The sequence below is a fragment of the Xenopus laevis genome, chromosome 6S (genome assembly GCF_017654675.1).
Source record: "Xenopus laevis strain J_2021 chromosome 6S, Xenopus_laevis_v10.1, whole genome shotgun sequence".
In the NCBI taxonomy this organism is placed as follows: Eukaryota; Metazoa; Chordata; class Amphibia; order Anura; family Pipidae; genus Xenopus; species Xenopus laevis.
In genome coordinates this window covers 41,881,353-41,904,090 of record NC_054382.1, presented here as the reverse complement: position 1 = coordinate 41,904,090, position 22,738 = coordinate 41,881,353, and the positions used below count along the sequence as shown (strand labels likewise).

Genomic DNA, 22,738 nt, shown 5'->3' with positions numbered 1-22,738 from the left:
AAAGCAGTCCTTACAAGGACTACTGTTATTGCAGCAGTCAGCAGATGAGATCAGAAGCAGGACAGCTGCCCACTGCAGCTACATACAGAGCACTGCAGTAGAAGGTAGATTACTAGCCAGCAAAGCTACCTAAGCTAAAATGTCCCTCAAACCCCTGCAGACTTCTGTCCCTCCAATAACAGAGCAGTATCAAAACGATTACTAGCCAGCAAACTTTCAACTGTCCCTGAAATCACTAACAGGCAGCAGCTCTCTCCCTACACTATCTCTTCAGCACACACAGGCAGAGTGAAAAAACGCTGCAGGGCTTCGGTTTTTATAGGGAAGGGGAGTGGTCCAGGGGAGAGCTTCCTGATTGGCTGCCATGTACCTGCTGGTCTGGGGTGAGAGGGCAAAAAAAAGCGCCAACAATGGCGAACCCAAAATGGCGAACGTCGCGCGACGTTCGCGAACTTCCGGCGAGCGCGAACACCCGATGTTCGCGCGAACAAGTTCGCCGGCGAACAGTTCGCGACATCTCTATTCAAGATAGACTTATAGTGGTTCATTTGTGCACTGGGTTGACTTTACTGAGATGCGTGTACGTTTTCTTTGGGATGGTGGAAGTTACAAACCTGCCTATATCTGATAAAGAAACATATACTTAGTGCAGTGTACATCAACTAACTATTTTTCATATAAGAAAATGTAGATAATCTCCCTTGGAATACGCAGATACAGAAAAGTAACGAATACTCCTGACCTCCTTATCTTCAGTCTTACTATGTGAGCAACTGAAGTATATATAAATAAGTATATAGTGAAAAACTGCAGGGTCTGACAGAGATGGGAAGAACAACAATAAAAATGTCTTCTAACATTATAATGCATGATACTCCTAATAAAACAGCTTGATGCTTCCTTCCTCGGACTCCCGTTCTATTGCTTTTATCTTTTTTTTTTTTTACATTTGAAACCAAGAGTAACACTGAAGAAGTCTCATTTTGTCTGGCTGAGTGAAAACTAAATGGCAACTATCTTTTTTGTCTAGCAGTTATGATTCTCTCGTGAACTTTGTACTGCATTTCCCTTGGAAAATAATGTGTTGTTTTCAAGTTAAATGGCTTAGCCTTAGGTACACCATCCTGGTAGGTTAGATTAGATTTCTCAGTTTAGAAATACAGTGCTATATTTCTGCAGATAACGGAGTTCTTATGTATTTTTTATTTGTGCTAGTCCTAGTGAAGGGTTTTAAGCTCAATAATAAATTGCGGCTTGGAGCTAAAATGTACTCAAGCTAAGGTGTCAGGGGTTAGGATATGACCATACAATATAGGCAATTAAAGTCAATTGCACATATCGCTGGGTCAGGACACTCATTGCTGAGTCGTAGTGTGGTTTCCCTAAGGTCTGCGACTTCAACTGTTATAACATCTATTTATAAGGATGTAAATTGCAACATTTGCCATAAAATTAAACGCAACATCTGTAGTGTGTGTCCCTCTAGAGTAATTCTGTATATTACGCTGGGTGTGCTATTTATACAATTAGATAAGCCAGAGTTATGCCAGCTATTTTACATTTCAATGAACTTGAAAGTTTACTTAAGTTGTTTAGAAACCCGCATTTTAGTAAGGAGTTGCATTAAAACATGTGTTGCATTAATACATGTGTACATAAAATTTTACTGGCGGTTTTATAGTCACAAAGGCTCTTTGTATATGGTATGTTTTACATGGTAACAGGCAGTGTAACAAGCCCAACAGACATTTGTATTTCCTGAATGCGAGAGATGCACCGAATGCATTATTTTGGGATTTCGCCACATCCCAAACCCTTCATGAAAGAGTTGGCCAATTAGTCATGACAAAATTACTGTCTTGCATACTCAGTATGCCCTGATAATAGGTTGCAATCCACGGCAGAATCACCCAAATAATTCCACTTCCAGTGCCAACCCCTTCACCCACTTAGAGATCCCTCCCGTGGAATGGTTAGGATAGGATTGCCGCTTACTTTTAAGAAAAGCCAATTTGTGGCTATTAGGTTAATACTTCTCATTTAGCTGGTTATTATTAAATATTTAAGCATTTAATATTGGAGTCTGCCAGTCAGTTAGGAATGTGTAGGGGGTTGAAGGAAAGATGCCTATTTGCCTCCCGTCTTAGCAATACTAAATACAGGCAGTGGTGTATTCATGGGGTAACCCACAGCACAGTTTAGGTGATAGAAGACATAATAATAGCATGGAATTACACACATGGTAGGATAAATGGTTACTTCAATATTACAAAAAATAAAATCCAATTCATACCATAAACATGGCAGACAATATACATGTAGTTTTCCTATGTCTTCACTAGATGGAGCTGAAATCTAGCAGAATGGCTTCTAGAGGCCCTGATGATAGAATAAGAATAAAAACACTTGTTAGGAAATCACAGCAAGTACTTTCTTCTAAATGTTATGCAGATATTACACAATATTGCACGTACCTTTTACAACTGTTTTATTGTAATTATTTTACTATTTAGATTAGAACAACACTAATGCATTTATTTTGGATCCTGACATTTAACTTCCTGGGCCTCGTTACATGGGATCAAGTTGCATAAGGTAATCTAACTTTGTAACCCATGGTGTTACTAAAACTGACTCATTCTCCACTGTGAATAAACACGTCACAATGAGGTGGAGATTATTGTTTTCATATGTGCATGCGACACATTTCTTATGCCCAAAGGAATTCTTGCCTTTAGGCTTTCCACCGCTTCACTTGCTAGCAAAATGGATTGTGTTTTATATATGTTTCCAGAAAAGTCGCATATTTCAGTAGTAACCTCATCCACAGCCCCTTGTAAATTCTGTCTTTTAGTTTAATCTCATAAACTAAGTGAGCCAACTGCCTGGAAACATAATGTTACTACCAGAGTTCATAATCTGGTTCCATGGAAGATCATTGTGAAACACGAGAGTTCCTTCTAAAGCAATTGGCTTCAAAATGCTACTAATGCTTTCCATCTGTTGCTATAACGGACTAACCACAGCTTACGGTTGCCAATATCCTCAGCAACCATCTGCAACAAAACCACTGATATGTTGATTACATAATAAAGGTGGAGACATATTTTGGTGGAAAATTGCACAAGTCCAGTACTGATATTAGAAAATGATTTATGTTTAAATGTAAATTGGATACCAAAATGCCTCATATCATTGACTGTTTCTCCTATTTTTAAAGGAGAAGGAAAGGTTAAAACTAAGTAAGCCTTATCAGAAAGGTCCATCTAAATATACCAGTAAACCCCCAAAGTAATGTTGCTCTGAGTCCCCTGTCAAAAGAAACACTGCATATCTTTCCTTCTATTGTGTACACATGGGCTTCTGTATCAGACTTCCTGCCTTCAGCTTAAACCTCATTGCCCTGGGCAAGAGCATGCTCAGTTTGCTTCTCTCCCCCCACCCCTCCCTTCTCTACTGTAATCTGAGCCCAGAGCAGGGAGAGACTCAGGCAAGAAGTGATGTCACACCACATTAATACTGCAGCTCCTATTCTAAACAAACAGAGAGCTTCTAGAGCTTATTACTCAGGTATGGTAAAACATTCTGCAGAATAAATATAGCATTCTAGCTTGCACTATTGCAGCTAATCTATTGGCCATAAAATGCCTCCGTAGCTTTTGTTCTCCTTTAACACCTAAAATGCACTGGATATTATGACCTCTGCTGGGACAAATATGATTTCTATGTCCATTGATGCTATTTTATAATGGACCTCTTTAAATTCTATCAGCATCGTACAATAGTTTGCTGGAAACTTTGCAAGTGTGACATTCAATGCCAGCAGCACATAGTAAGTCTACAGAATCTTTCCCAAGGTCACAAATAGATTAGACTGAGATTGAACAAGTCTTCCTTGAGCCAAAGGTTGTTGGAATATAGTAGATATAATCATTAACCATTTGACAGTCTTCTATTTTGTGTACTTTCAACATTTATAGTCAAAGGGATGCCATCCGGAAAGGAACTTTAACCACCTTTGTCTTTTCAACATTTTTATTGAGTTTTCCAAAAACAAGCAAGATTTACTTATCACAGCGCAAATTGAGTGTGATTAAGCTATTTAACTGCATGCATACATCATGCTGTTTACAACACAAAGGCATAATAAAATTGTGAAAACATAAAAATAATAAATGACTTATATTAGTGTAATGAGTCCCTTGACCCATAAATAAAGTTTAGTAACTAGATCTACTGTATAAGCTAACAAAAGCAACACACAACCAAAAAAAATCTAAACCTCGCATGGTGGAGTTATAATAACACTAAATATCATGTAGATACCAAGTTAATTTTGTTGCCCAGACATTAGGATAGTTAGATCTGTAACAGCTAACCACCTTTGTCAGTAATTGCAAAAATATTCACATTGCAAAAAGTTATGCCTTTGAGTGAACAAGTTTTCCCTTGTGGGAATTTAATACAGTTTTTGCGAACCCAGAAACTGTTTCGTTACCTCTTCCGACAGTGGAAGAAGGTTTTGCAAATGTTATAGTTTGCACCATTGTGCAGTGAATCTAAAAAAAAGTTTTTACTGAAAAAGTCCTTATATTTGCTCCCAAAGATTACGACACCTTCAAGCATTTTTGAAAAGTGTGCCATTAAAATTTGCACTTGATGGACTTTGAGCATTTTTCTACCCAACTTAACTATTTACAATAACTATATGTAACTATCATAATTTAGCGTGCGGTCTGGTGGAATGGCAATTGCATTTCAAGACAAACTGTTGACCAGAAAACATGCACCAAATCTGTCTGCTGGTTGGTCTTGTCTTGATCTTGGTTGATCAGAGGTTGATTAGATGCATCCATTTTTTATGTGACACACAAGCATAGATGAACATACTGTTTGGTTGGAAATTTAAATTGTGAGCAGAATCCATGCCATTGAAGTGTGATTGATTTATTCCTTATTTTGATTATGTATCATTGGATTAAGATATTTCCTACAATATACTAATACTAACTCAGGAATTGATAAAAGAGAACTGGAGAGCCTTTCAATGTCATTAATGGTAGTTTATTGAAGCACTACATGTTTTGGACCACAGGGGTCCTTCCTCCCTGTGGACCCATGTGGTCTAAAACATGTAGTGCTTCAATAAACTACCATTGACTTGACGACATTGAAAGGCTCTCCATTTCTCTTCTATCCATGATACAGAGTGTAGGTGGCTTCTCCACTAACTGCTGATAAGCCCAGAAAATTCTAACGACCTTTCAGACGAGTAGAAGATCAGGTGATAAAATCGATTGTGAATTGGTGTTTCTGCAACTCTGGAGAAATAAAGTGAATCTGCAAACTATACTGTATGAGCTTTGCAGAGCTAAACTTTAACTTCTAGAGTTAAAACAAAGGCAACTCTTTTTTTGGCCATGCTCTGGATATCCTTAGAGCATGCTCCAGCCAAGTGTCCAGTGTGAAATATGATCCAAGCTAGAAATGCATTTCCTACAAAGGAAACATATTTTGAACGCAGTAACTGCATCCTGTTGGCAGGAAAACCCTCATTTCCCGACACTGAGGTGGGGTAATTCTGCCAAAAATAATACTATCTGGAATATAAAGTATGTAACTTTTATATCCATTTTAACTTAATGTCCCCAACTAAGCATGAAGATTGAAGAAAATATTTCAAATGATTAACATTTTTCATTTGTGAAGAAGTGATTATTTTCATGTTAAATTTTAACTAAAAGTAGGGTTGCCACCTGTTCGATTTTGACCCAAGCAGTTCAGTTTTTCTTAGGCCTGTCCGGGTCTCAACTGTCTGTTCGATTTTCAGTCTTGTAAACTCAAACAATAATTTGGTCAATAGGTTTGACCAATAATAAAATACTTTGAAATAAAAGAACCGGGCAGAATATTGCAACCTGTCCAGTTTTTAATGGAACATCCCAGTTTTTTAAAAGACTGTTTGTTTCAAAACATTCTGTCTGGTTTAAAACCTTGCTAGAACTGAACATAATTCCAGCCAATTGCATTAAAGTGAGGAAATAAACCTGGTATCATAACCCCACTCAACATTGTTGTGTCTGCCCCTGACATCATTATGCCCTCCCCCAGAATCACTGCCACACCACTGATGCTATTGGTCCTTTCCCCTTTGTTTGAGTTTAGCCACAAAAACAGGTGGAAACCCTAACCAAAAGAGATTGTGATTGTTGGCTTGTGTAAGGAGTGCAGTCCAAATGCAAAACTGCAAAGTGGCAGTAGTTACTTTATATGTTGTGCATTAGTCATTACTACTCACTATTCATCACCATAAGCTTACTTACAATGTTCTTCCTAATGTTGCTGTACTCATTAATGGTAGGACTGTGTTAGATCTAATGAAAGATGATCATTTTATCCTTTCAATTTCAATATTGTGCCTTTTCTTATTTCCTACTGTCTTTGCTGATATATTCAATCTTATTCAAGTTATGCACAATATCCATAGCCGGATTCATTTAGCACCTTACCAGACATTTAAGCAGTCCGAATCCTGATCAATATCTAACTTCACCAATTAAATATTGACTATGGACGCATTGATTGTGGTTCCAGTCAGGGATGGCAGCGTCAGCAGCCAATGTTGGCCTATGTAATAGTCAGTTTTAGGGGCCGATTCACTAACTTCGAGTGAAGGATTCGAAGGTAAAAAACTTCAAATTTCAAAGTTTTGTTTTGGCTACTTCGACCATTGAATGGGCTACTTCGACCTTCGACTACGACTTCGAATCGAAGGATTCGAAGTAAAAATCGCTCGACTATTCGACCATTCGATAGTCGAAGTACTGTCTCTATAAAAAAAACTTTGACCCCCTAGTTCGCCATCTAAAAGCTACCGAAGTCAATGTTAGCCTATGGGGAAGGATTTCAATTCCCAGTCGAATATCGAGGGTTAATTAACCCTCGATATTCGACCCTTAGTGAATCAGCCCCTTAGTCTCAGAGCCATTCTGAATAGATGCTTCAGATAGTACAGACTATTACCCTGGACACAAGCTGTAGAACATGATTTAAAGATGTAAAATCTTAGGAAGGGGGAAGTGAAGCAGAACGTATAGATGTAAAATCTTCAATAAATACATTAAAATTCTATTAATAGCAGTTGCTGGATGCTAGGGTGTAATTTTCCCCAGCTGTGGTTGGAATGACAGTCTGGAAGAGCAATATCAGAGGGCCTGAATAGAAATATAAGTCATGAAAAGTAACAATAACAATACACTTGTAACCACACAAAACAGTGTTTAATTGGTTGCTGGGGAACAGTGACCCTCAACAACCACATACTATTTTAAGTTGCAAATTACAAGAGGCAGGCAAATAATTTAAACACTATACTAAGGAAAATATGAAGGACAAATAAAACTTTCTAAATATAGGTCATTCTATAAACGAGGGGAGAAACCTGAATATTGAAGTATACAGTAAACCCATTCATATTGATCAGAATTGACTGATTACCACCACTCTCTGGAACATAAACTGGGGGTTATAAGAACTTTATACAATCTGGCAGAATCGGTGACAACCAATGCTGGGTCCGAGGACAGGGAATACAACATCTAGAAGGAGCTCTGAAAACTTGTGGATAGCCAGACTGTGCCTCCATCAAAATAGCATCAAGGTGTGACCTATGCTTTCCAACAACTGCTCATTACCCAAACATAGGAGGGCTAACTTCTCAGCTCAAAAATTGCATACTGCTCTTTCACATTTTTAAGAATATCTACTTTACATCATAATGTATATAATGACTTGGATAAATGAAAATCGCCATAGAAATCATTCTGTAAAAGCTAACTTGAAGTTGAACTTCCCCTTTAATACCTAAAATTTCCCTAAAGCAAGAATCTCCACAAAGCCTTCTGCCAAAGACTGCGAGACCTTGCAAACAAAAGAAAGTGGAGACGTTTCAAGCACACAACTCAGGAGGTAAAGATTAAAACTACATTTAAGTTTACTACTACTAGTAATAATCACAACAAAAGAAAAGGGTCAATTTGAAACTTTCTGGTTAAAAGTTAAGGCGGAAATCCTTTTGTCCTATGACAATTCATATTATGGTTTTAGTTAATTGTTAGAAGACTTGCATTTCTATATACACTGTACATATATTTATGACAGCAATCATATCCCTTCGTTTTTGAGTTTCTTTAAAGGCTGCTATGTATATGGATGTGGCAGGGGGTGGGAGGAAATACCCTAAAGATAATTATACATAGATTTCAGTTTTTTGCTGTTTGACTTGTACAAAAGTCTCTGCAATGCAACAAAACAGTTAATAGTATTAATATATGAGTTCAGATGAGGATACACAAGGTACACAGCTGAAATAATGCAGAATGCAGTCCAAAATCACTTTTGCATATGTGGATTTCTTTCCAGCAACATACGTAAATGCTGCTGATAACTTCTGTGCTTTCAACTGTGCCAGAGAACTTTAACTCTTTAATACAATACACAAACTCATGCATTGCTTATTCTGTCTGTTTGCCACATTTACTAACACTTGGCAGAAATTAGTTGTAATTGCCGTATATTTTATACACACAGTGCAGCAGAATCTTGTGACTGCTGGTATGCATAAACCCAACCTCAAAATGCGGTCACTTTTATGACTTGTGTGCAAATTGCATCACATAGGTGTCATATTGAGGGTATTCTTCTTCCATGTCCCCTGTTTGCATGTTATATGCTATTAAATCGGTGCACAAGAAATAGCATACAGGCTCCACGCAACCATTATAGACACTCTGTGGCACCAGGAGATTAAGTGATTTCTCCAAGGTCACAAGGAGTTGCCACAGGGAATCAAACCAGGGTCTTTGACATGAGAACGTACATCAACGGCTGATTATTTAACCTCTAGGCCAACTACAGGGTCCCTTTTTCCTATAATCTAGTGGTGTTTGAGTTTACATGGTTATATTAAAAGTGGCTATAAATACTTAGCTTGGCTATTGATTTTGCAAAGCTTAATATGTTTACAGATCAATCATGTAATCAATGCAATAATCCAGGGCTGGTAGGCAGAAGAGGCACAACGATGTGTAGGCGATGGGCAGTTACCTGTTAAAATTTCTGGCCACTCCTTGTCTCTCTCTACCGGTCTCCTCTCCCCTCTGTCACTCTGCCCTCCCTCCCTCCCTCTGTTGCTCACCCCTGCTCTCCCCTTGCTTCTCCTCTGCCATTTGTCCCTCTGTTAAGAGGCATGCGAGTGAATGTGGGGGGGGGGTAGTGTGGTCGGGTTGCCTAGGGACACCCCGGCTTGGCCCGGACCTGCAATAATTTAGAAAGATTAGTAGTTGGAGTTCCAAGCTTTGGGCAGGACCCCTAGTAAGGTTATAGGTACTGGAAAAGACTGAGTCCATCAGTCATAGTGCCTTAAATACTGAGGAAATAAGTGTTCACCTTAAACCTGCACTTACTGACCTTCAAGATGGGAGTTCAGGATTATCAAGGAGAGCATGTAGGCATTTTCCAAATGTTACCCTAAATGGCCTTTAGACTGAGGCCCCTTGCCACTTCTCAAAGCTTCTTTGGGGGGGGGCAGCTCCACAGTTTGGGAACCACCAACATAGAACAGGTGTGTATTGTTTACAGACTGGTGGAAGCATTTTGTATCAGCTGTTAGCTTTGTAACGGGCCAATGAAAAGTGCAGTACAATTGTTTAGGAGTGTTGACACAAAACAAGTATCATAGTTAAGATCTTAAACCCCTTAGTTAAGCTCTCATGCAGTAGCTGACAGGTCTATCAGTAGAAGTAATGCACCATCACCATCTCTGTCTTACAGGTCATTTACCACATGATTTCAGGCTTCTGTACTACTGTATGTCAATTTCTGAATCCAGACTGGATAGAACTGCAAATGTCATATGCTGAAAGTTGGTCTTCTTTCAAATATTGTTCTTTTTCCAATCATCTTTAAAAATTAAATATTCGAAAATTGTCTCTTTAAATAACCATTTAGCTTGACTTTTTAATTACTGGGTTTAACAACTGCTCTGTTCAGGCATTACATGGCCTTCTTGTCTGGAAAGTAAATGTAATTGTTGTTTTTCATTTTTATCCAATTGCAGAATACTATGAAGAAAACAGTTATTGGCTTTCACACATTCTTTTTGTGGTTTGGCAATACCAAAATGCGTTCAGTCGACATGTTATTACAATACATGCTAAGAAAACAGGAATGGATCTAAAAACCATTAAAAAGTAAATTACCTTATCAGGCAAAAATATAACACTATAACACTATAATAAACCAGATAATAATATTTCTATTCGGGAGGGGTGATTTCACTTGTCAGTGGCATGGAGGGATTGTTTTTATATTTTTTCAGTGAAATGAAGATTAGGATTTTTGAAGGCCATGAAATAGTTTAAAGGGGAACTATTGTGATAATGAAAATTGACTATAAGCTTCATCTTACTGAAATAAGAAAATATGTAAATATAATCAATTAAATATTCTACATAGTTTCTGAAATAATCTAGTTTATGTTCACTATCCCTCTCTCAGCATATGTTTCTCTTAATTCTGTCTTCATGCAGCAGTAGGGTGTCAGATAGTCATTGTCAGTTAGATCCAATATATAGGGGGGTTCCTTTCCTAGCAGATGAATTAGAGCTCACTCGAATAACTGATTCCAGTACAAACAAAATCTAAAAAAATAATTGCCTTTTGCACAAATTCTGCATGTAGAGAGACAGGATTTCTGGTCATTTTAATAGAGTGAGCTCTAATACATCTTCTAGGCAAAAGAAGCCCCCCCCCCCTATAGATACATTGAATCATTCATCTGACACCCAACTCCTGAATGAAGAGATGGGAATAGTGAAGATGAACTTGATTATTTCAGGAACGGTACAGAATTGTTAATTAACTGTATTTAGAAAGTTTCTTATTTCAGTATGCTAAAGCTTATATTTCTTTTTCATTTTTGCAATATTCCCCTTTAAGTACAGTGGCATTTAAAAGTTTCTCTTTTGCTGCACATAGAAAGCTGTTTCTCGGGCACCCAGTTTATATAAGGAATTCCTTCTAATTAATGTAAATAATTATAATTCTTTCAGTTCCTGAGATCATGTAATGTCTATAATGGTGTGAGAGACTTCTTATGCAGTATTACGGAAAGGATTTTATTAGTCTGTCTCTTTTATGTACTTGGGTCCAATAGTGCACTGCATTTACTATGAATCTATATAAAAGTGTAAATGTATTTAATCCATGGGTTAATGTTCTTTTTTTAAACAAGAGTATTTTATTTGTTTTAGTGATACTGCCTAGAGTTACACAGTTGTTATCCACTAAAATCCTGAACCATTCTCAATTAAGAATAATCCCAACACACTGTTATTTAATGCAGGTAACCTGTGTGCAGCACCTTGTGTGTGCAGATCCATCACCCATAGCAAGAAGAGGTAGACACCACCTCCTTCCAACAAATAAACCAAGATTTCAGCAAACCATCCTGATTCTACAAACTTTAAAGGGTGCCATTCCATGGTTTGTTCAGTCCATCCATAAAATACAATATATTTTATAAATAGAGGGCATCTGTCCTAGAACTTCAATAAGTTGTCTGCTACCATGCAGAATATATGTGTAAAGTGTAAACCAACTGAACCAAAAACATGGACAAATGTTCATTAAACATTCTAAATGACATAAAAATATAAACATATATAAACAAGGGCTGATTAGGGGTTTTTACTGAATTTATAGTGCCCCCGTCTGTAAGGGCACTCCTTATACTCTGTGTATGACTGTGACATTTCCCTGCAAACAGTAGCAAGATCGTACAATCAGCTTATGCATTAAAACATGTGGTGCGGTACCTCCTTTAAAAAGAGCTGTAGCCACACAAAAATCATGTGCAGACTTTATGCAGAGTATTTCCAGCCAACGGACTAGACATGTCTAATTTGCAAATCTGTCTATTTCCATTGTCCCAGCTGATAGACAGCAAGTGGGGGCATTTGTTTCAAATTAACATAAGACAAAAAAAAAACCTGCAAGTGACCTAAATCTGCAAATAATTTTATAACAAAATATAACAAATGTCATTTTTACATTACATCTTAACACATGTTGAATAAACTGTTTAGCCAAGGCATTATTGCTTGCAGATTCACAGAAAAAAATATGCTGAAATTTGGGGAGGTTCAGCATTGAACTATATTTTTAAATTTAAAAAGCCCACCTACTAATTGAAATTCAACGTTACGTTTAACTTCAAGCCCCTGCCTATGTATATGAGCTGGTGCTCTGCGTATGCCTAGAGATATGGTAGATTTTGTAATACAGCTACTTGGTCCTGATCACTTCATAATCTCTCAAACAGAAAATGCTGTGGTTCCTCCAAAACCCATTATTGGTACTATATTGGTACTGTGCCATGTGACTGGGAAGTGAGTTGGGTAGTAGTAGTAGTAGTAGTAGTAGTAGTAGTAGTAGTAATAGTTGTAGTAGTAGTAGTAGTAGTAGCAGCAGCAGTATGAGGCAGCAATGAAAATGCCACTTGTGCCACAGCTCTTAGCACACAGGCAGGCTATCAGCTATGGCCCACAGGCAAAACAATGTCAGATTAAAGACCCTTCTCTGCCTTTCATCGCCCTTTATAATGGTGCACTGACAGGAGCACCTCGGTGCCATAATGCTCATTAGTGTTCATGTGCTCATAGCGGTGACAGGCAGAGAGGGCCAATTTGTCCGCCCTTGTTCTCCAGAGGACAGAGGTAGACAAAACAACAATGTGCCAGTTGTAAGCAGTTGCTTAACATTTCCTGTCACTATACTGACAGGTTAGAAAGGAAAGACACCCAGGTGCAAACGATGCTGTGGTATGAACTCCTCAAAAAATGGTGCCCACCGCGATTTGTTACTTAAGGGTAGGACTACACGGCCGACTTTGATGTGTTTCCTTCGGATCCGATGTTGGGCGACAAACGCACGTGTCAAGTTGGATGCGACAGGAACAAGGTAAGTAATATAAAGTCAGATGGTGTTGCAATGGTGATCCGACACGACTGTCAGATGCAATTGCTGCAAGCTGCATCTGCATCCAACAGTCGTGTTGCGTCAGATCACCGTTGCGACACCATCCGACTTTATATTACTTACCTTGTTCCTGTCGCATCCAACTTGCCGCGTGCGTTATGTCGCCCAGAGTCGGATCCGACAGAAACGCATCGAAGTCAGACGTGTAGTCCTACCCTAAAGGTTTAAAAAATCCATCTTTTTATTTAACACATTTAAAAAGAGGCCAACGCTTCGGTCTTGATAAAGGTCTTAGATGGAGCCCGAAACGCTGGTCGCTTTTTAAATGTATTAAATAAAATTATGGATTTATTAAACCATTAAGTAACAAATCCCGGTGTGCACCATTTTTTTAGGATTATATATATATATATATATATATATATATATATATATATATATATATATATATACACAGAAATCGGCAGAATGGAGTGCACAAACATAAGTTCATAGAAAGCCTGGGTGCTAGTCCATAGGATATGTAGAAGACTGCAGGGATTGACAGCACTCCAAGGCAATAATTCACAGCAGATCAATAATGCAAATAAGGTGGAGATTTTATTGGTGGTCCAACGTTTCAGCTCCGCACAGGAGCCTTCGTCATTCATTTTATTCCTATTGCAAAAACATGCTGTGCTTTACAGAAACTGTTCATCATTCATATCAGTGTCTCCCACAGTGAAGCTTGCCATCTAAGGTCCCTATCATATTAAACCAACACACTGGGGTCAGTTTCATCAGGAACCAATTAACCTGCCTGTGAAAATAGCACTTAAGGGCATGTTATTTTCCTATATTTCACATGGTACCATTTATACTTGGAGTAAAGTAAACAATAAGCCATTAAAGTGTTTTTTTCAGCAAATGTTCAAAGTTTGAAGTAATAGCTGCCTTTGAACATGTCACTGACCTTTGCCCGTTTTACATTCCACAGCCACAGGCTTTTAACATGCTGCTATCAGAGGGCTGGGGCCTTGGAATTCTCTTTAGTTTCTGCTCAATGTTTTGTCCTCTCTACCCCATGGCTAGAATATGTCAATAACAAGTCACCACATTTATGGTTAGTGCCCATTTACAGATGTAAAATATTAAAATGTATTTTTTATAACATAAAACTTGTTGAACAGCTTAAAGGGCATGTAAAGCCTTGCAGTTATAGGTTTGCTGTTAGTAATACTTCCAATGCCATTTAAGATACAGTTAGTCATTTAAAGCCTTTTTTTTTATCTGGCATTTTTGTTTTTAGCACCAAAACAACTTTGTTTAGGCCTGAGTATGAGGAATATCAGCAATAAGCTGGTAAATAAGTTTGTACATTAGTAGTGATGAGTGAATCTGTTACGAATCTGGCGAAAAACTAGCGAAACACAAGTCAATGGGCGTTAAAAATAATTTTGAGTTGTGACAATTTTTATGCGTGCAACAATTTTAACACATGCAACTTTTTTGTCCAAATACATTAAAGTCAATGGGTGTCAAAATTTTGTTTATGTGCAATCATTTTTACGTGAATGTTTCTGCAGCAAATTTTTGCAGCAGTTTTGCAAACAATTCATAGGTGGAGTTGCGAATTCATGCCTGCTGAATAAAATCACCCATCACTATAAATTGATTAATATCGATTTACAGTGATGGGGTAATTTATATAGTGAATAAAGTACCCCCTCTTGTAAATTATAAGGATATTATAAGTTACCAAGGAGTTTCATGATCACATAAAAACACAAGGCCGAAGGCCAAGTGTTTTTATACAGGTCATGGAACTCCGAGGTAACTTCTAATATCCTCATATTTTGCAGCTGGGGGTACTTTATTTATTATAATACACATGTTTCAGAGAGTCATGTGACAGAAATGACATCAGAACTCACCATTTATAACTGATGACATCAGACATAAGGATATTATTTACAGGATATTCATGGCTTTTGTGTATTATATATATATAATACACAAAAGCCATGAATATCCTGTAAATTATATCCTTAAAAACGGTGAGTTCTGATGTCATCAGTTATAAACGGTGAGTTCTGATGTCATTTCTGTCACATGACTCACTGAAAGTTGTGTATTATAATAAATAAAGTACCCCCAGTTGCAAAATATGAGGATATTAGAAGTTACCTCGGAGTTCCATGACCTGTATAAAAACACTCGGCCTTCGGCCTCGTGTTTTTATATGGTCATGAAACTCTTTGGTAACTTATAATATCCTTATATTTTACAAGAGGGGGTACTTTATTCACTATATATATTCATTCACCAAGACTAAATCGATACATATCATTATTGCCTATAGTTCTGCATAATAAAAGAAAGCTGTAATGTTGTGAAAACTTATAATAGATATCATTTTTCACCTTTATGTAACATCTGTTACTGTTTAACTAAAACAGATTAAACTTTAACAGTTTGACTGGCTAACATGATATTGGAACTTTGCTTTTATCCACTGCCGAACTAGTCCTTTAACCTGGATGTCACCCAAAGAATTGAAAATGAAATTGTTTTTCGTTTGTATAATGAAATACATTTTAATTTTAGTATACATTAGCCTTAAAATAATATAATATATATTCATTTTGAATTATTTTAAAGTTAGTTATAATTGTCATTGGTATTAAAAGTCGTATCTGTCTGTGCTTTCATATTCCCTTTCTTGCTTGCCTGATTACAGAAACAATAGTAACAAAAATCAGCTCTCTAGAAGCCAAGATTCCTATTCTTCTTCATCTCAGGGCTGTTAATAACAGACTATGCAAGGCATTTTGGGAACTGCCCAGTTGCCCAGATAATATGCCAGTCTCAACCACAACAGCTATGAAAAACGTCACCTCAACTTGCAATTAAGACAGGTTGCAGGTGCTCTCCAGTAATAACAATCACATACATTATTCACGACTTGAGATTGATTGGAGCTTTTAGATTTAATGTGATTTTTAATCATTACCGTTCCTTTAAGAGTCAAACTGAGGAGGGGTGAGGGATGTGTTGTGCTGGGAATGTGAGCAGGAAGGAATCACAAGAGGACATAGTAAATGTGTTTCAATGTGATGATGATTAAAATGCAAAACAATGTTTAGTCATAAATCCCTGCTGAGTGAGAGCTTAGTCTTACCTTTCTCTGGCCTTGTTTCATGTGCAAATCTGAGTGTGAGCAATAGTGCTCATTCGGCAAAGAGCAATGTTATATCCATCATGGATTAATGGAACTGTAAAAAGCACATCGAATCCTGCCATAAGGGACATAAACCTTCCCATGCCCCCTCTTTAGCAAAGTAGGCAGCCTATATATGTCCCTGTATTTATTAATAGCAATGTATACACACATGGGAGCTGCACTCACAAACACTCTTTTGTTCTATCATATATTTCCACAAAGAGCAGACCTCTGTCTCCAGATAAAATTATTGACTGGGGTTGATTTTCTATATCATTCTAGATATAAGGGGATCTAGCTCACTGTTGCTCAGCAATACTTTGCTCAAATTATTTTTTAAAGGGGCACTTAACTTTACTGTAATGCACTGCTCTGCTTTACCACACTTTAATTGTTGTTGCTTGACTACAAATCCCAGCGTACTTTAACATATCAGGTTTAAAGCAGGCTGGGAATGGTAATCCAGCCACATCAGGGTTGTATGCTTAAAGTGATATTACACATTAAAACATTCTCCAGCACTCCAGGGCCCATGGCTGCATTAAATTAAGGATGCACCGAATTCACTACTTTGGATTTGGCCAAAACACCCTGATTCATTTTTGAAAGATTACTGAATACCGAACCCTAATGTGCATATACACATGCAAATTAGGGGTGGGAAGGGGAAAACATTTTAACTTCCTTGTTTTGTGACAAAAAGTCACAAGGTTTCCATCCCAGCCCCTAATTTGCATATGCAAATTAGGATTCGGATTATGTTCGGCCGTGCAGAAGGATTCTGCCAAATCTGAATCCTGCTGAAAAAGGCAGAGTACTGGCCGAATCCCAAACCAAATACTGGATTCTGTGCATCCCTACATTAAATGCAAAATAATCCTCCATTGAGAATACCGCAAGATCTGTGTAAATCTGCTTCCATGTTCTTTGTTTAAGCAGTGGAATTGGAAGCTTTAGAGTTAGTTCACACGAGGAGATTCGGGGAGATTTTGTCGCCTTGCGACTAATCGCCTCTTCTTCTGGGTGACAATCTCCCCAAACTGCCTCCGCAAGTCTTCCCATCCGTGCTAAAGCACGCGTGGTGCTGCGTTTTCAGAAGTCGCCCGATGTTGCCTCACGAGGAAACTTCGGGCGACTTCGGAAAATGCATTTTTTGGAACCCGTAACCCGACCTGTACCTGCAATCTGCAACCCGGACCCGCAACCCACATTCTTACCCACTTGGACCCGACCTGCAAGTACCTCATCTGCAACCCGGACCCACGACCTGCTGACCATCAAGAATCAGGAAGTGTTGTCATTGTAAACCGGAAGTGACATCATCGGAAGTAGACGTGATCAGAACAAAAGAGTAAAAATCTCTATTGAGAAGACCCTCGGCCTGACCCGCAGAACCTCGCCTATACCCGCACCCGGAACTTCTACCCGCAAGCTGCAGGGTACTGCAGGTTTTGGCGAGTAACCCGTGTGTACCCGACCTACTGCAGGACTCTAGAGGAAGCAATTCTGGGAGATTGTCGCCCAGAAGAAGAGGCGATTAGTCGCCAAGCGACAAAATCTCCCCGAATCTCCTCGTGTGAACTAACCCTTAAGCACAGTTTTCCCAGCAGTGAACAAGTCTGTCCTTTATCCCCATGTCTGATTACAATGCAGTGTAATGAAGAAATAACAATCACCTTATATAATATACCAGCAAGATGACTCATAAATAGTCAGCATTCTTAGTGGTGGATTCTCTTGCATCTATAATTACATTTTGTGTCAGGAGAATTAGGGGATGTTGTGGATGGCTGGGTTTAGTGTGCCTTTGAGAGAACTTTTTGTCCCCTGTTGCATTGAAATACGAAGAATAATATTTCAGCTGCCACTGAATGAACTGGTGACAGATCTTTTCAGATCACTTCTATTTATGCATAAAGGTGGCCATACACGGAGAGATCTGCTCGTTTGTCAATGTCGCCAAAAGAGCGGATCTCTCCCCGATATGCCCACCTTGAGGTGGACAATATCAGGCTGATCCGATTGTGGGCCCTAGGGCTCAACGATCTGACCCTAATGATGGCTAACGGCGGTCGGATCGCGGGACCGCATCAACGAACAGATGTGGCCGCGATCCAATGGGAATTTTATTCCTGTCCGATCGACATCTTTCGGCCAGGTATCGATTGGGGAAGCCCATCGGAGGGCCCCATACACGGGCCAATAAGCTGCCGACTCGGTCTGTTGGCAGCTTTTATCGGCCCGGGTATGGCCACCTTAACTTGGTCAATCTTTGTTTCTTTTATCCATGTATCCTTTCTTACTCTACGTCTGGCAGTACAGTTTTGTTTGGATAAGACATTGGGAAATGTTCTTGTATGTGTAATATGGATCGGGACTTTGCTATTATGAAACTTACATTCTGATCATAGAGACGGCTGATGATAGAGAGGAAATATCAATGAGGGGGGGGAGTGGATTTCAGCTGCTTATACAGTGAAATGGTTATAGGGAGGGCTTTGTATATCCCATTCATTGGATTAATTCAGTGCAATTTATACATTATAGATGCAGATAAATTAAGAAAATAAAATACTTATCTTGATTATACTTTTTAACATAACATATTCTTTACAGTATTTTTTATTTGTATAAAGTTAACTTTAAGGGGGTTATTTATTAAAGCCTGAATGCTGAAAACTCGAAAAAGAAGAGTTTTTTTTTACTATAAAATCTAAATTTTTAGTGGACGAAAAATTCAGATTTTTCACACGACAATCCGAAAATCAAGGCTTTCATGTGACAATCCGAAAAAGTCGCATTTTATCCTAATCCAGTTTTTTAAATGATAAATAAGGGTAGATCATGGATTCTAATTTGGTCAGACTTTTTTTTATTTAAAACGTGAGAAAAATTTGGATTTTGATAAATAACGAAGTATTTTCCTTAGCCTCTGAGATTCCACGAACCTTTAAAGGAGAATGAAATGTGAAAACACTTGGGATGGGGGGCTCAAACAGTAAGGCAAATTACACCTCTTCCATAGAAATCACGCTGTCCTGAAGCTTTTTGATGTAGAGCGCAGTAAAGCAAAATCTTCAGATGTACTCGCCTAGCCAGAGTGGTGCAGGGAGTGTTTGAGAAAATATCAAACATGGTGGTGGGGTGCAGAAACTTTTACTTCACAGATGATAGGCTGGCACAAACTGGACTGACATGATCAAAGTGGTGCAGATAAAAAAGGTTTGTTTTATTTAAAATTCATCTAAAAAAAAAGGCTGGCACATTTCGTGCCAAAAGGGGCATTTAATCATAAACGAGAGTCTATGATGACCTTCCCATAAGCTAATGGTCTGGGGCATGTGCGCCTGGACCCCACATATATATATTTTTTTAAAATAAATAATAAATAGTGGCGGGGTGGTCTAGAAAAAGCACCCGAGGCCAGAAGGTTACAGGTACAGCGCCCTATAACCATGTTCAGTTCTTTTCTTAAGCAGAGTAACTATAGGACTTGATGATATGTTTACTAATAATATGTAGCTTTGTGGCACACCGCTCCCTGGCCAGAAAGTTAATGCTTGGCCTCATCATGACATGCCTAAAAAATATACTTCTCCCACCCCAGTGTTGTAATTCCCCTTTGCCCTTTGGATTCTCCCCACTTAGCTGTATTTCCAAGAACTGGTTGTTTCTGAACAGCTGGAAATGATTCTCTTTTTTTAGGCCAGACGCAATATTATAAGAATACATTTGTGAATTATTTGGAAATTGTAATGGGATTTTTCTCAACTCTGTAGCCTGGGAAATAACAATGTTCTCATATCTCAGTGTGTCCCGTGGCAGAGCAATCCAGAGAGCTCTCTTCATCACGAACATACACAAATATCCCTTGCTCCGTTCCCCCCCCTGTATTTAGGTTATTTCATGTGTACTAGATTAGGTTTATAGGATTAGGAGTGATCGGCAGAAATCCTGTTTGCTTAGAAATGGAACCTCCTGAGATTGTGTTTATTTTAAGCAAAAGTCCATGTGAATGTTTACTCTGTAATCCACCCTGTCATGTAAATACAATATTCTCTTTATCTATGCCTTCTTCTAGCCTCATATTCAGTATCATGAACAGATAACATATACTGTAGCATTGCAAAGGTAAACAGGGAAGTCATTTTTACATCATTCCAGTTTGTGGACTATTTTCTATAACCGGAGGAGAGGATTCCAGCAAGTACAGTATGCAGCAGAACCTTAGGCATGCCTCCTCTAGTTCCACTCTCTTTGATATTTTAGCAAGGCATTTCTCTTCAACTTATAATTATCAATAGCCGGCAGGGGCCTCTGTCAACACATCAACCCACACAGACAAGTTCTGCGGGCATCTTCCTTTTCTTTGTTTCTATTTTATATTTATTTGATCCCATGTGACTGTCTGAACAAAAGCACACCTTCTCATTGATTATTGTGGCAAGCAGAATAACAATCAAGCTGTATGTCTGAAGGGTTTGTAATGTTTGTTGTGTAAAGCGGCTTTGTGTTTCCTCACTTTAGCACTTTGCTTCCTTAAGGGAAGTATGCCTTATTTATAAGCAGCATTTAACATGCACTTTTTTCTACATACATTCTCTGAAAAATATGAAAGAGACTTAGGGGGGTTATTTATTAAGTTTCGAATTTTCCTAGTTGGACTTTTAAAGGGGAAAACTATTTTTTTGGAGAAAAAAAAATTGATTTTTTTTTAGAGGTTTATTAAAGTTTGATGGTGTTAAAAGTCAGATGAAATAAATACTCCAACTCAGACCTGCCAAGAACATGTAAAAGTAAATGGCAGATGTCCTCTTAACTATTGAAAGATTTTCTGAGATGCACTTAGTTTCCGAATAAATTGTAGTTTTCGATTTTCTTCCGATATTATCGTGACTTTTTCCGCACAAGAAAAATGCATGAAAATGATTGATAAATAGGAGGAAAAAGTCAGTGCGGAATTGGTCGAAATATTTTCAGAAAATCGGATTTTGATTAATAACCAGCCCTTCACTGTGCACATTATTTATAAGCATACTTGTGATTACTAATATGAATAGAAGTTGCCATACTGTGCAGGCAATATGGAGAGTTCAACCCCCTTGAGATTCACCTGTGCCAGGTGCTAGTACTGGAAATCCCTCGGCTGTTTTGGGTCTATTGATACACAGGAAAAAAATCCAGTAGCACACTGTGATAGAATGTGTGAAAAAAAGAGTCTTGTGTTTTATTTAGCCCATGTACATACAAAAAAAAGGGCAACGTTTCAGGCCTCCCTGGGCCCTTTAATAAGCCTACCTTGGTAGGAGCTGTCATACTGACTGGAAAAACAGACTATTGTATATACTGCATATTTTTACATGGGTTGAAGGCAATCATTTTGTCTTTTGAATTCAGCTGATTAGCATCTTAATTTTGTTTATCATTGGCCTGTGTTGCATACCATTTATCTTTACAAATACCACTGACTTGCTGCTCATCCCTTTAATCTCTTCTTATTAAACAAGACAGCCCTCAAACCTCCCTATTATGCATTACCCAGCTCTTGGGGTTCACCCCATACTAAATCTCAGTGAGAATACTTCCTATCTGCAAGTTATCAGTCACTGTAAAATGCTTATACTGTATATAGACATTTATCCTCCAATGATGATCACATGCACATAGAAGGGGCAGATAGATATATATGATCCTTATTGGAAGATCCACATTCATCCATTGTTATTACACTTATTAAGATGACCGCAGATATTGCCTCTTGGATATTTTGCACAATTTTTTATGAGATGTTTGTGTTTATACCCATCTACAGGTGGCTCCTACAATCAAGGAAAGAATGATGAAGAAGGGGAGCATGATGGTGGGCTATCAACCACACCGCGATAAGGTTAACTTCTTCCGCCACATCAATATCAGCCCCCAAGTGAGCCGGGAAGACATGGACTTCGTATTGGATGAGATTGAGCGTCTTGGCAGAGACTTGTAGCTTTGGTGGAGCACCATACTGTGCTGCTTGCACTTAAACTTTGGAATGTTACAGCTGAATCACAAATCTAATTAGCCCTAAATTACTTAGTTAAAGCAAGTTGATTTTTCAAGATTTTTAATGTCTTTTTCTCATAAACTCAATGACAGCAGATGGCTATATGTAAGACATATATTTGGCAATTAAATGGGTTGTCAAACCAAAGATTCGGTTCTCCACCAGTCAATACCATGCATATATCTGGTAAATAAATAGGCTGAGCAAAATAAAAAATGTTTCAAATATAGTTAGTTAGCCAAAATTGTAATGTATAACGGCTGGAGTGACTGGAGGTCTAACAGAACAGAACACTACTTCCTGCTTTTCAGCTCTATTGGTTTCCACTGACTTGGTGACCAAGCAGTAACCAATCAGAGACTTGAGGGTGGGCCACATGGGTCATAACTGTTGCTTTTGAATCTGAGCTGAATGCTGAAGATCAATTGCAAACTCATTGAACAGTTATGTCCCAT

General features: G+C 38.3%; 1 protein-coding gene across 1 annotated transcript in view; it reads left to right on the top strand.

Moving 5' to 3' along the window:
• Window positions 1–22,536, top strand: part of gadl1.S (glutamate decarboxylase like 1 S homeolog) — a 140,338-nt gene extending 117,802 nt beyond the window's left edge. Inside the window, exon 15 of the mRNA XM_018269298.2 lies at window positions 22,053–22,536. Coding sequence (XP_018124787.2) covers window positions 22,053–22,226 — 174 coding nt within the window. The 3' untranslated portion in view covers window positions 22,227–22,536. The remainder of the gene's footprint in view (window positions 1–22,052) is intronic.
• Window positions 22,537–22,738: the final 202 nt, after the last annotated feature.